General features: G+C 50.5%; 1 protein-coding gene across 1 annotated transcript; it reads left to right on the forward strand.

Annotated features, from left to right (window-relative positions):
• Positions 1–6972: 6972 nt before the first annotated feature.
• On the forward strand, positions 6973–14829 carry Pmm1 (phosphomannomutase 1). Its single transcript, XM_021646537.2, has 8 exons — positions 6973–7243; positions 10312–10429; positions 11924–12000; positions 12084–12175; positions 12537–12636; positions 13092–13167; positions 13897–14012; positions 14350–14829. The coding sequence occupies exons 1-8, from the start codon at positions 7157–7159 to the stop codon at positions 14470–14472; spliced, it is 789 nt and encodes a 262-aa protein (XP_021502212.1). The 5' UTR covers positions 6973–7156; the 3' UTR covers positions 14473–14829.
• Positions 14830–14896: the final 67 nt, after the last annotated feature.

Here is a 14896-nt window from a genome sequence, read left to right on the forward strand (position 1 = left end):
GTGGGGGGAGGTATAAGAGTCCAATAAAGTAGGGAGAATGAATACTCCTACACAAAGCTCTTCCTCTAGCTCCATCTTGGTGGAAAGGAAAATCCTTGCAGGAGTCAGGACAGCAGCCAGCATGGATCAACAATTGCACTCTGGTCTCTGCGAAGCTCAGGCGAGTGGTTTCCTCCAAGGCTGTCATGAGGCCACTCTCAGCTCAACTTCTAATTCCTGGAGACTAGCCCTGGGTGTTAATGCTGCCATATCCCCGACCTCTCTTTGGGGGCGTCCTACATGACATTATGAAAGGGGCACAATGGTGCTGACTGGGGACTGGCCCCAGGGTGGGTGCAAGCTAACCCAGGCCCGATTTTCCTGCTTCAGGTAAGTGAGCCCCTGTGAGGTAAGTGCACAGAAAGGTGAGGCATCTGTCACACACTCTATGTTGTGAAGGGTCTCTGGTCTGTCACCAGCTCATGGAAGATGACATGGATTTATTTTATTTTACTTTATTGTCTGTTTTTTTGTCTTTGTTTTTTTTAAGACAAGGCCGTAGACTCACTCTGTAGACCAGGCTGGCCACGAACTCACAGAGATCTTCCTGTCTCTGCCTCCCGGAGTGCTGGGATTATGTGTGTGCCCCACTGCACCCGGCTGATGACCTAGATTTAAAGAACTGTATAACATAAACCTTATTTCCTTGAAATTTTTCTAAGAAATAAAGTTCTTTGAGTATAGCACTAGCAGACAGCCATCTAATACCCCTATTTAATTTTATTATATTAAAATATTACTTATCATGCCGGGCGTGGTGGTATACATCTGAAATCCTAGCCCTTGGGAGGTAGAGGCAGGCAGATTAGGAATTTACACCATCCCCAGCTGTGTAGAAAGAGCCTGGGCCACGTGAGGCTGTGTGTTTCAAAACTACAAAATAAATAAATAGCTCTTTGAATTAAATGTTACTTATCTTGGTTATTGAACCTTTGGTGCTGGGCTTGCCATCTCCCGACCCCCTCACGTTATTGGGTTTACCAGTCTTAGCTCAGCTGACCTGCTGCTGGGTGCTCCACCTGTTACACACACCTCCTTCCTTGCCTTCGGCAAGAGGGGTCTACTAGTTTCTCAGAGCTGCCACAGAAGGACTGAAAATGTGTAGTCAGTCCTCCAACATGGAGGCCTGCCTGTAGGAAGGGGGCGGCCTGGCTATTCCTGGCTTTCATCCGCCTGTCAGGCGAAGTTATACCTATAACTTGGACGAACAAATTGTAGACCGGGTTCCTCAGGCTACCCAAACAAACAAGACCACAGCACAGCAATGCCATTCACAGGTGTGTAGGTATAGGTCCTAGTGTGAGACAGTGTGGACAGTGAGAGGACAAAGCTGACACTACGGCTGAGAAGCTCTTGACCTCATGTTGGCCTGATGCTGCTGTCCATGCTTGTCTCAGACTCAGCAATCCTCCTGCCTTTGCCTCCAGAGCTCTGGGCTTAAATGCACAGGTCGCCAAGTCCAGGAACAACTTAGCTTCCAAGTTTGTTTTTGGTTTTGTTTTGGGACAGCATCTCTCTGTGTGGTCCTGGGAGCTTGCTGTGTAGACCAGACTACATTGGGACATTCCTGAGGAGGACGGTCACCTGGGTGCTTTCTCTGCTTCTCTGAGCTTTCACCCCAGCATCTGGCTTCTGAGCCTTTATTGGTAAAATGGAAAACCAAATGTTTTATCAAAAACAGGCGGCATGGGCTTTTGGAACCTAAAAGACCACCTGCAGTGACACACTTTCTCCAACAAGGCCACGCCTCCTGATCCTTCTAATCCTCAAATTGTCCCACTCTCTGGTGACTAAGCATTCAAATTTAGGAGTCTATTGGGGGCCTGTTTTGTTTTTCCCAGAAACAGGGTTTCTCTGTGTAGCCATGACTTACCCCCTGTGTAACCCTGGCTGTTCTGAATTAGCTATGGAGACAAGGCTAGCCTCAGACTCACAGAGATCCTCCTGCCTCTGTCTCCCTGAGTGCTGGGATTACAGGGGTGCACCACCACGCCCTGCTTGGGGGCCGTTCGTACTCAAACTACCACTACTTAACATTGGGTCGTTTCAGGCTACATTTCTGTATAAAGACTAAAAGGGCTTAATTTCATCTTGTTGACATGAAACTGCAGGCAGTGTAGATGATTCTATCATTTTTTTTTTCTGTTTCTTTCCAAAGCTCATTTTGGAAATACTAGGCAATCACTTTGCTCCAGAGATGTATTTTCAGTTCTCCACTCCAATTTTTGTGGTTGGGCCCAAACAATGGCCTCTTATAGCTTTAGCTTCATGTTCCTAGGGTGAATCCTAGCAGCTCGGACAAGGTGACAGAAGTGGAAAAAATGCCCACCCAGGTATGCCCTGCAGATCACAGGCAAAACAAAGTAAGAGTTCTTGGCTCTGGCCAGAATGGTGCCAGGCATGTTACACCTGTAATCCTCACACACAGAGGCACAGGCAGGCAATCTCCGTGATTTCTGCACCAACAAGGGCTACTTAGTGGGACCCTGTCTCCGTTTTCTCCAGGGATGAGGCCCTGGTAGGTTATCTAGTCACAAGTACTCGGCCTGAAACACAAATAGGAACAACAGTCAACGGTCTCAGTAAATCTTATAGAATGAGTGAAGCAATGACTCCAAGAGGCAGTGTGGGGGAAGGGAAGAGTTTGATGTGTGGAAACGATATAAACACAAGGAACTTGTGTATGTCAGTCTTTCCAGAAAGGAAAGCCAGGAGTGGTGGTGCGAACCTTTAATCCAGGCACTAGAAAGCTGAGGCAGGTGGGTCCCTATGAGTTTAAGGCCAGCTTGGTCTGGTGAGTTCTAGGGCAATTAGGGCTACATAGAAAGACCCAGTCTTAAAAAAAAAAAAAAAGGATATTCGTCTTGAGCAACACTTAAAATTAGGAGAACAACGTCTAGAGGGAAGGAAATACGTGGAATAGAGACTTATGGGAAGTCCAGGGGAGATGAAATAAGAAAAGGTCCCTTCTCTCGGCATCCAGTTGATGTCAGTAGCAAGGAAATAAATTCAGCCTTGCCAGTAGCAAGGAAATAAATTCAGCACAATTAACAACTTCCTGAGGCCCTTTTTCCTTCCTGGCTGTACCAGTGTTCTAGGAATGTCACCAGAAACCCCATTTTCCAGGAAGGGACACATACCAAACTCCAAAGTGCAATTTTTGTGGCAGGAAATTTTATTGGGCCAGATTAGAAGTCCATCCAAGGCATCTCTAGAACCCTCTTCTCTGTGTGTGTGTCTCGCTCTTATATTTGTTTATCCTTTTTTTTTGTTTGTTTTGTTTTTTGTTTGTTTGTTTGTTTTTTTGTTTTTCCCCAAGGCAGGGTTTTTTCTGTGTAGCCCTGGCTGTCCTGGAACTAGCTCTGTAGACCAGGCTGGCCTTGAACTCAGAGATCTGCCTCTGCTGCCCAAGTGCTAGGACTAAAGGTATGTGCCACCACTGCCAGCTTCCTCTTTTCTTTTCCACTCTGTGTGTGTGTGTGTGTGTGTGTGTGTCTGGCTGGCTGGGTGAGGTTATGCCCCCCTCCCTCCATGAAGGATGCTGTGGAACAGATGAGGGCATCCTATCCCCTGGCACTGGGGTTATAGAGGGCTGTGGGTAGTCATGTGGGTGCTGGGAACTGAACCTGGGTTCTCTGGAAGAGCAGCCAGTGCCCTTAACCACTGAGCTATCGCTCCAGCCCCTACTCTCTTTTTCTGAACCCTCATGCTCAAGCCCACTTCAAAGCGTATGTCCTGTGCCTTGTCTACTGAGGTGGCCCAGTGGGTAAATGTGCCGGTGCCAAGCCTAACAACCTGAGCTCATTCCTAGGATCTACACGGTGGGGGGAGACAAGTGGTTCTTGTAAGTCGCCCTCTAACCTCCATACATGTGTCGTTTCATGCATGTGCTCACACACAAAAACCGCAAATAAATATGACTAGCAACAACAAAACGTGCCTGATGACCTGTTTGGTCCTCAGGACGTGCATGGTAAAAGGAGAGAAGCAAGTCCTGTGATCTCCACACTTGTGCTGTAGCACCCACACCAGCACAAACACACCCGAGACACACACACACACACACACACAGACACACACACACACACACGAATAAATAAGTAGCCAAACATAAGGAAAAGCTGGAGTGAAAACAAATGTCTTTAATATGATCTCCAGCTGTGCTACAGAGATGGCTTTGTGGTCAAGAACACATATTGCTCTTGCAGAAGACCTGAGTTCAAGTCTCGCATTGGGCAGCTTACATACAACAGCCTGTATCTCCAGGACCGGGGAATCTAAAACCTTCTTCTGGCTTCCTTGGGTGTCTGTGCTCATGTTTACATTCCTACAGGCAAACGCATATAGAAGTGGAATGTCTCAACTGCCGGCTCCCAATAATGACACAGAGGCTATTTATATATTTACAATAATAATTTATATTGTATGTGATAAATATATATTCATAATATATAGATTTATAATAATGACTTAGGCTATTTCCCTCCTAGCTCATATAATTTAATTAACCTGTTCATTCTAGCCACATTTGACCCACTACTCCTCAGTCCTGGGTACATCCAACTTCCTCTGTTGTCTGCTGGCAAATCCCAAACTCCTCAGTTCTTCCCACAATTCTTATCTCCGCCTGGAAATCCCGCCCTTCCTCTCCCTCCTAGCTATAGGCTGTTAACTCTTCATTAAACCAGTCAGAAGGTGAGGAAAGAAAACAATGAGACAGGTCATAAAGACAATTCCAAAGTCTGGCTTGTACTAAGTCCCTGCTGGTACGGAAATCAACATCTGAACAGCATGAAAACAACCTTTATACAGTGTACAGAAACATTAGTCCAACACACGAACATACAGTGAAAAATAAAATGAGTCTCCACTGGCTGGCTAGTGCTGAGCTTCTCAGTGGAAGCCTGGCTCCCAGGAGAGCCTGGGAAGGGATGCCTAAAATCAGAGGGATGCCTCAGTGTGGTGAGGCCAGCAGCAGAGTGTACAGACAGCCACTGTCTGTCCCCTCACCACTGAAGGTCTGCTGTGTGTTCCGCGATGGAAACAGCGGAATGAGCTTGCAAGACAAAGTTATAGTATATCTATCTATCTGTTATTTATTTATACAGTATTCTGCCTGCAGGCTAGAAGAGGGCACCAGATTTCATTATAAATGGCTATGAGCCACCATCTGGTTGCTGGGAATTGAACTCAGGACCTCTAGAAAGAAAAATCCAGTGCTCTTAACCTCTGAGCCATCTCTCCAGACCAAAGTTATAGTATAAAAATGCAGGTTTACTGGGAGCAGGGGAGGGGCAGAGAGGGAAGAGAACCCAAAATGTCTACATTATATACTGAAGGGATAGGAGAAGCCCCTGCCCCTGGGTTGGAGAGTTCAGGGTAGGGTAAGGGCAAGGCATGCCAGCCATGCCCTGCAGCAGGTAGGGACGGAGAGACGTCTGAGGTATTATGTGTGTTCTTTTACACACAGTGTTAATTCCCTATTCTCATATGCAAAGGAATCATACAAAAAAGATGACTTTCGACAGGCGGTGCTGGTGCACACCTTTCATCCCAGCACTTGGGAGGCAGAGGCAGGAGTGAATTCAAGGACAGCCAAAGATACACAGGGAAACCCTGTCTCTGTCTTTGAACTCACTCTGTAGACCGGGCTGGCCTCGAATTCAGAGATTGCCTGCTGGGATTATAGGTGTACACCACCATGCCCAGTTTGGAGACTGTTTCTTAAGGGAGGTGAATGGTGTGAGAGGGGTTTTACCAGGAGATGGAACAGTATAAGGTTAGTAGCAAGGAAAGCCATCAGCAAAACCTGTGCAGGAAACAAAGAATAACCTCAGAGTTGCAAAGGTTGCACAGTTACAGAGGGAACAAAGGGGCATACAAGGGGAAAGGAGCTCAGCAAGAAATTTCTTTTTGCAGAAGGGGTGTGCCGGAATCCAAACCCTGGCTAGAAAGTCCTCCGCAACAGGAAGTTCACCTGGTTTTTACTCTAACTGAGGGTGCTGCCTGTATCTTTTCCCCACTGGCTGGGGTCCAATCTGGGGTCTCCCAAAACTCTGTTCAAAGAAAATGAAAGGAAAGGGAAAGGGGTCTCCAGACTCAGTATATCGAGTTCTGGAAGTGTGGAGGCAGAACACAGGCTTTTCCAGGGGTGATTAAAAGGTTCACCTAAGAGGTGGAGAGTTAGGCTGGAGAGATGGCTCAGTTGATTAAAAGCCCTGTCTGCTCTTCCTAGAGGTCACGAGTTCAGTTCCCGGCAACCACCAACCATCTATAGCATGCACATACAGCACTCATATAAGAGAGTTAGGAGCACTTATGCAGAGGCCTAGGCATTTGGCACCCAGCGCATGGAGGCTCACCTGCCTTAGGTAGTGCTCCTGCATGCACACACAATAAAAAGATCTGAATAAAAGTTTACAGGTCGGAGGTTTACAGCAGACTGCCTTTGATTGAAGAAAAAAAAAGAGATTTTTCTCTTTTCTTTCCTTTCTTCTCTTTCGTCTCTGCTTTCCTTCTTTTTCGTTTTACAAACAGGGTCTTATCCAGGGCAGTCAGGGCTACAAAGAGAAACTCTTAGCAAAGCAAAATAAACCAAAACAGGGTCTTGCTCCGTAGCCCTGGCCGGCCCGGAACGCGTTACGTAGAGCAGGGAGATACCAACCCTGCCGTCTTTGCTCACCGCGCCCTGCTTTCCGGAAGATTCCTAGAAGCCCAAGACATTCAGGGCAACCCCTTCGCCCTACCAACCTTGGGAAACAGAAGCAAGCGTGCTCTACGCCCCGCCCCCGAGCCCGTAGGCCACGCCCAGCGACCCCCAGCAACCCGCCGGCCCCACGCTGTCTTCCGGCTCCGCCCCTTTTCCCGCCTGCCCCTTTCTCCGCCCTGTTCCGGGCGCTCTGGCTCCGCCCTCCTCCACGCCCCTCCACCCCAGGCGCCAGCGCTCTCCCCCGGCCGCGCAGGCCCCGCTCCCCCGGGGGAGGACCGATGGCCGCCGCCCCTCCCCGTGCCGCACATCTCGCCCCGCCCCGGCCCTGCCCCGGCCCCGCCCGGCCCCTATAGCGCGCGACCCCGGCGGCCGCTGCGGCGACGGTGCTCGGCGCGCGGAGCGACAGCCATGGCTGTGGCCGTCGAGGGCTCCCGCAGGAAGGAGCGCATCCTCTGCCTGTTCGACGTGGACGGGACCCTCACGCCAGCACGCCAGGTAAGGGGCCCCGCGGTCGTCCCGTGTCACGCCGGCATCCGTGACCCAGCGTGGAGCTGGCACCGCCGCGTGATCGCCGACGCTCTCGCGCCCCGCTGTGGGATGTGGAGCGCCGTGGCACCGGTCCCTGTCACCGAGGGACCTGGCCTTCCAGGCCCCGGCGCTGCGCGCGCGGGTTGGCGCCCACGGTCTTTTCGCGAGCGCGCAGAGGCCGCGTCAGCTGGGAGCAGCGTCCATGGGGGGGAGGCCGGGTGTCCCCGGCCCCAGGCTTGCACAGGCCCGAGGCTGTGCTCTGGAATGCTCCCACCTTGTTTCAGCCCTAGGATGCACAGCCAGTCGGTCCTCCAGCTAGCGCAAGAACGCGGCGTCCCGAGCCCACAGTCGCCCTCTGCTGAGGGCAAGAAAGGTCTCTGAGCCATTCCACCCCGGCGTCCACAGGCCTAACCCTGGGTTTAGTTTCTTAAGCCTCTTAAGGGTTTTTACCTTCCACCTCAGGTCGGAGCGGGAGAGAGCTCCATTATTTTTTTTTTTTTTTGGAGAGTTTTATTTTTTTTGCTGTTGGTGTTTTGACTCCACCCATGTGGAGGTGAGAGGCCCCGGGGCTAGTCTGGTTATAACAGGATCACTGAGGCACTGTAAGCCGAAGCATATTTTCCCACTCTCTGTAACCCTTAAGTCTTAGCTTCCTGACACCCCTTCCCATCTCCAGAAGGAACCTGCCGCCCTTCTTGGCAGCCTTGATGGGACCAGTAATGAAGGTGCAGGATTGCAGAGGGGGTGGTCGGTCCTAGGCATGCCTTGGACTGGCCCAATGCTGCACTGACTTGGTAAGGCCTGGACGGAAAACCGCCTGTCCAGTTTCTGCTAGACCCTTGGGCTTGATGCTTTTCAAAGCTAATTTTTTTTTAATTATATATGTGTTCACAAGTGCATTTTTTTTGTAAAGAATGAAAATATTAAAGGCCAAAGACCACTTTGACCTCAGCAGTATCCAGGGACCAGCCCTTCTCCACACAGTATATCATTGTCTTAAGTGGTATGGCTCACTGGGTTGCCTTTATCAGGATGGAGTTGCCCACAGGAAATATTAGGCGCTAATTTGTGAGGCTTTGCTACTGACTTGGAGTCGTTATCCTGTCCTGCTAGTGGCTTCCTGCAACTTGCTTCAGACTGTCAACAGTGTGTGTTAGGACCTTGCCTTGTTGGTAGCAAAGATCTGCCCTTATCTGTGCCCTTGCCTGGTGATATTTCCAAGGAAGTATGTATGTGTCATTGTCTGGACGATAAGCATGGGAGTTGCTTGCAGTCAGTTTTTCACTATTACAAACAAAACCCCAAGGAACAGAGAAGTTGAAATGTTTTAAGTTTCAGTAGATTTTGCCAAATTGCATTTCAAAACAATCGCACCAACTTATATTTTTGTGCACTGGAGAATCCCTGTTTCCCCTCTGCCATTGTCTCTAGCTATAGTCTTTGATATCTGAATATATGGAAACTTGAATTCTGACTCGCCTGTTCAAATTTCCGTGGTGGAGGGTCTTTGGACACATTATTTGAAAGTGGCTCCTACTGTGGCAGGCATGTTGTGAGGAAATTATTATGTATACAGGGTTGTGTGCATGTGTGCCAGAAGAGAGCACCAGATCTCACTATAGATGGTTGTGAGCCACTGTTACTCAGGACCTCTGGAAGGGCAACCAGTGCTCTGAGCCATCTCTCCAGCCCATGAAGAGTCTTTGTGAGACAAGACAGGGTTTCTGGGTGTAGCCTTGGTTGCCCTGGAACTCACTCTAAACCAGGCTGGCCTTGAACTCAGAGATCCACCTGCCTCCTTCTCCTGAGTGCTGGGACTAAAGGGGTGCACCACCACACCAGGCTGTGAAGAATCTTTTATTTGAAATGTTTACCACCAGAAATGTTTGTGGTTTTAGATAGACTTCAGTGGACTGAGCAAATACATAATGTGTTATAATGGCAATAGGACCCACATAATTCATTTGTGTTTCATATGTAAGTGATATACAGCCTCAAGACACTTTTGATACTCTCAAGAAACTTCTCTTTTAGACTGTAGCACATTGAGTTAATCTGTGTTTTTTCTCCCAAGCCTCAGGTTATAGGTGTGTACCACCACACCCTATTTTGGTTTGGGTTTTCTTTTAGATAAGATCACTCACGTGTAGGGAATGGTTAGCCTAGAACTCTATGTGGCCTTGAATCTCTCCTGCCTCTGCCTCCTAAATTCCAGGAATAAAGGTATGCACCACCGTGCCTGGCTTTTTTTCCCTTGGTTTTGGTGTGTGTCCCTCCTCACCAATACACAAATACTTGCTCTGTAGACCAGGCTGGCCTCCAACTCAGAGATGAAGGCAGTTCATTGTAGTGTTTTATTTTGCACTATTTTGTAGGCATGCTTGAGCCTTATTGAGAGTGTGGAGGTCAGAGGACTTCTCTCTGGGATTGAACTCAGTTTGTTAGGACTCAAGACAGGTTGATCTACTTACCAAGCCCATACTGTAGCCACAGACCTGTGTACGGCTTGTTTACATAGCTTTCTTTTCTTTTTTTGTAACATGCCTTTCTTTTCAAAGCCAAAACCCATGCATTTTAGACAAGTAACCCAGACCTATACAATATTTTCAGTGTATTTTTGTTTTTATGCAATACATCATTTGAGGCCACCTGTGGAATTGGGGATTATGTTAGTGCTGAAACACTTTTGCCTTTTCCATTTCTGGTTTTCGAATTGGGGGTGCTCAGGTTCGGACAGAAGGAGGGCTCCTTGACTGAGCACTAAGCCAAGTAGAGGTCCCAGAGGTTTTTTTTTTTAATAATTTATCTATTATATGTATATTGGTGTCCTGCCTGCATGTATGTCTGTGAGAGAATCAGATCCCCTGGAGCTGGAATTACAGACAGTTGTGAGCTGCCATGTAGGTTCTGGAATTAAAACTGGGTTCTCTGGAAGAACAGCCAGTGCTCTTAACCGCTGAGCCATCTCTCTACCCCCAGGTCCCAGACCTCTTGGTAACTAGATTCCTTTTGTCCTTCCTGTCCCACCCCCACAGAAAATTGATCCTGAGGTGTCAGCCTTCCTGCAGAAGCTGCGAAGTAGGGTGCAGATTGGTGTGGTAGGGGGATCGGACTACTGCAAGATCGCTGAGCAGCTGGGTGATGGGGATGAAGGTAGGTGAGGGCAGCATTTTTTCACTGGGATTGGGTGGGGTGGTCTCCGCCCTGAACAAATGGTTAGTGAGTATCTGCTCATAGCCAGGCCCCACCCTAGATTCTGGAGAAACAGCTAAAAGCAGAGCAGGTAGCAGCCTCCCTTAGACAGTGCACATTGCGATTTCTCCCTCCCGACAGCTGGTTCTCACATCTTTGCTTGTTAGTTTGGGTTTATTTCTTGTGTTTACAGTGTTCTGTCTGCATGCACACCTGCACGGCAGAAGAGGGCACCAGATCTCACTGTGGTTGGTTGGGAGCCAACATGTACTTGCTGGGAATTGAACTGAGGACCTCTGGAAGAGCAGGCAGTGCCTGCTGCGCCATCTCTCCAGCCCCTGGTTTCCCTTTGTTTGTTTTCTTCCTCTTTACTGACAGCATAACTAACAATGGCTGTGATTTGTTGAGAATGAGCATGTATCAATCCAAAGATCTTACTTTAAGAAAGACATGATTAACTTATTTGTGTGTATGTGCCTACAAATGGAGGCCAGAGGAAAGCTTTTCAAGAATCAAGTCGCCTTTCACCATGTGGGTCCCAAGGATTGACTGAATTCATGTTGTCAGTCTTGGTGGCAAGCTCCTTTTACCTTCCGCAGCCCTGTTTATTGGTTTTTGGAGACAGGGTCCCACTATGGAAGTTTGACGGGCCTGGAACTCAGTATGTAGACTGAACATACAGCAATCCTCCTGCCTCTGCCTTCTGAGTGCTTGGGAGTACAGGCATAACCCACCACACTCGGCTTATTGTTTTGAGACAGTTTTGTGTTTACAAGCCCAGGCTGACCTTGAGCTCCTATCGATCCTCCTGCTTCGGCCTCTTGAGTCCTGAAATTATACACCACCACAGCCAGCACTTGTCTTATTTTAATGGTGAAAATTGAACGTTGCTTTCTTCTCAGCGCCCCCTCAAGCTAGAAGCTTCCTTGAGTTTTCCCTTTTCTCATGTCCTCGTTTATTTGCTAACAAGTCCTCACTCTCTATTCCATCCGTCCGTGCCTCCTTTCTACCACGCAGCACAGCCCCAGTGATGATCCACCACCCACACATCCTGCAGGGCGTCCACGCTCCCTGGGCCTCCCTGACCCCCAGCTGCTCGGAGCAGCCAGAGCTTGGAGGTGCTGTGCAATCCCTGTAGGCTGTGGCAGTGGGGTGGAAATGGCGCCCTCTTCTGGGCATTCCCCAGGAAGTCCTCAGAAGAGGGAGCTGGCTCTTGGAGGAGTGAGGACCCCAGGCCGAAGGCCCTACCCAAGCAATGGCCTAGTGTAATGACTGGCTGATGTGGAAAAAACAAAGGTTCAGGGGGAAAGGATGCCAGAAAAGCCGCCTCAGGGTGGAACAGATGGGCTCAGGCTGCCAGGCCACACAGCACAGACTTCATCCCCAGTGGTTGCTCTGGGGTGACAGTGGGTCCTGGCCTCATGCTCTTCCTCTCTCCCCTGACTTCTCCTCAAGTCATCGAGAAGTTCGACTATGTGTTTGCTGAGAACGGGACGGTGCAGTACAAGCACGGGCGGCTGCTCTCCAAGCAGGTGAGTGTCCCCAGGCCCTCTCACGGCGCCTCCCACGCACGCTCCCGTGTGCCGCGATGCGAGCCTTGTTTTTCTGCACACAGACCATCCAGAACCACCTGGGGGAGGAGCTGCTGCAGGACCTGATCAACTTCTGCCTGAGCTATATGGCCCTGCTCAGACTGCCCAAGAAGCGGTAAGAGGCCCCTGCGACCTAGGCATGAAGGAAGAGAGGCCGAGTCCCTCACATGGAAACCACCGCTTTTTGTTTGTTTTGTTTTGTTTGTTTCGAGACAGGGAAACAGGGTTTCTCTGTGTAACAGAGCCCTGGCTGTCCTGGAACTTGCTCTCTGGACCAGGCTGGCCTCGAACTCAGAGATCCACTTGCCTCTGGGATTCCAGGCCTGCACCACCATGCCCTAGTGGATGGGTGCATTCTTATACCCTGTGAGATCCAGGGAGACCATGGTTCTGTGTAGGACAGGATTTGAAAACTCAGCTGGTCTCTTCTCCCCATGGCTTCTCTCCCTCTCAACCCTCCTCTTCCTCACTCCCAGTGGAACGTTCATCGAGTTCCGGAATGGCATGCTGAACATCTCACCCATTGGCCGCAGCTGTACCCTGGAAGAGAGGATCGAGTTCTCAGAACTGGACAAGGTGCCATTTGCTGGGCAGCTATAGGCCCTGTCACTTGGCCGCTCTGAGCTTTGCTTCCTCCTCAGTTAAATGAGAGAAGCTGCTAATTTTTCATTTAGTTCTGGAAACTGGCTCAGAGAGGTCAGGTAACTCGCCCAGGCCACACAGCTAAGCCACATGGCCACCAAGCCTGGAACCCAGTTAGCCTGTAGCTGTCAGGGTGGGTCCTGTCTGACCTAACTCAACCCTGCTCCCAGGCCCTCCCACCTTTCTCCTCATGTCTCCATCCCCCCATTGACGGGGGTCGCCGATTTCTGGATCTAGGCCTCAGCACTGATGTTAAGGCACGGTGACCTTCTGTTTCCCTATCTGTAAAGCGGAGGCCATGTTCACCCATAAGACCAGGCAGCTAGTGGGGTTTCCGGGCCTGGTAGGCAGAAGGCCCTCTGATCCAATATGCACCTTTCCCTCCACAGAAGGAGAAAATCCGGGAGAAGTTTGTGGAAGCCCTGAAGACAGAGTTTGCTGGCAAGGGGCTGAGGTTCTCCCGAGGTATGCCTTTCCTGTGGGGGGCTCAGGCACAAGCAGGGGACAGTGTTTAACTGTGCCAGTTTTGCCCACTTTGTTCAGTGACCTGATGTTGAGTCGTCCCTTCCTGAGCCCAGCAAGTCAAATGTTCTAAAGCTCTTTCCAGGACTGACTCAACTCAACCTCTGCCCCTAACTGCTCCCCTGAGGCTCCTGGGACATCTGGCATCCCAGCTGCCATCTCAGCTTGTTCCCCAGTAGCCAGAGGGAAGAACGCATGCTGAGGTTACTTAGAGCCGACGATTTTTGTGTCACACTGCTGCTCAGAGCTCCCAGGAAGTTCCACTGTGGCTCGGGTTCCAGCATGCCTAGGTCTGGGCCATGCTGGCTGAGTGAGCCCGCCTTTCGCCTTTGCTCTTGGCTGTTCCCTGCCCAGATGAGGCAGGAGCCATCTAGCATCTTCCTTTGGCTCTCAGGGTTGTTGAATGGACAGGGTGCCTTAGAGCTGGGCCTGGTGCCATGTGTCAGGTAATCCAGCACTTGAGAGTTAAGAGGTAGAAGGGGGAAGATCAGAAATTCAGGGCCATCCTTGGCTACATTGTAGGTTCAAGGCCAAACTGGGTACAGGAGACCTTGTCTCAGGTGCAGATGCAGAGTCCTTCGCCTGTTAGCTCTGTGAGTGTCTGTCTGTCCCAGGACTTTGTCATAGCCCCTGTCTGTCCCAGGACTTTATCATAGCCCCCACCTTCCGCAGGAGGCATGATAAGCTTCGATGTCTTCCCTGAGGGCTGGGACAAGCGCTGCTGCCTGGACAGTCTAGATGAGGACAGCTTCGACATCATCCACTTCTTTGGGAACGAGACCAGCCCTGTGAGTGCTCAGTTCCCCTCAACCCAACACCTGAGGTCCAGGCCAGGACGGGACAACAGAACAGACTTTTAGGGGTCCCCCACCGGAAGACAATCACTGCTCCCAACCTACAGTTCAGAGGACTGGGGTCTTCAGGGGGCTAGACACAATTGATCCATGCCATACAGCCAGTTGGGCAGGTCTGACAAGCCTGGGTGGTGGGGTTCCTGGCGGTTCTGAGGAGGGGCAGGTCTGTAGGAGTCAGTATGGGGAGGGTGGCTCTTGGGCCCATTCCCTGCCTCCTCTGCTCTGTGGGCATCACCTAAGACCATGCCTTCTCTCTCTCCTCTGAGCACAGGGTGGGAATGACTTTGAGATCTATGCGGACCCCCGGACTGTCGGCCACAGCGTGGTCTCCCCTCAGGACACCGTGCAACGATGCCGGGAGCTCTTCTTCCCAGAGACGGCCCACGAGGCGTGACAGGGCCCGCAGCCGAGCATCGGGACCTTCAAAGATCTCCCGCCAGGCCTGAAGGGAGAACCGTGGGGTGCCAAGGTTCCCATCCCACTGGTCCAGTACGGTTGTATCATGTGGGGAGCCGCCAGGCCCGTTCACACAGGGCCAGGTCCTATGCGGCAGCCGTCTCCAGCCAGGTGGCGCCTGATGAGACAGTCTACGCCGACAGCCCTGGCCTGCTGCTGCTGATCTTTGGGTGAGAATAAGTTTCACCCCAGAGGGTGGTTGTGAGTTGTGCTATAGAGCCTGCTGGCCACAGAGTGGCAGGGAAGGAGCATTACTCAAAGGACTTTGTCACAGATATTAAAGTTCCTAAAACAAGGTGTGGTGTTAGATGTGTCTGAAACTGTGACGGCTCTTGGCCACACTTTGCAGAGAGGGGCCTGTG

This window comes from Meriones unguiculatus, chromosome 8 (assembly GCF_030254825.1).
Source record: "Meriones unguiculatus strain TT.TT164.6M chromosome 8, Bangor_MerUng_6.1, whole genome shotgun sequence".
NCBI classification, from domain to species: domain Eukaryota; kingdom Metazoa; phylum Chordata; class Mammalia; order Rodentia; family Muridae; genus Meriones; species Meriones unguiculatus.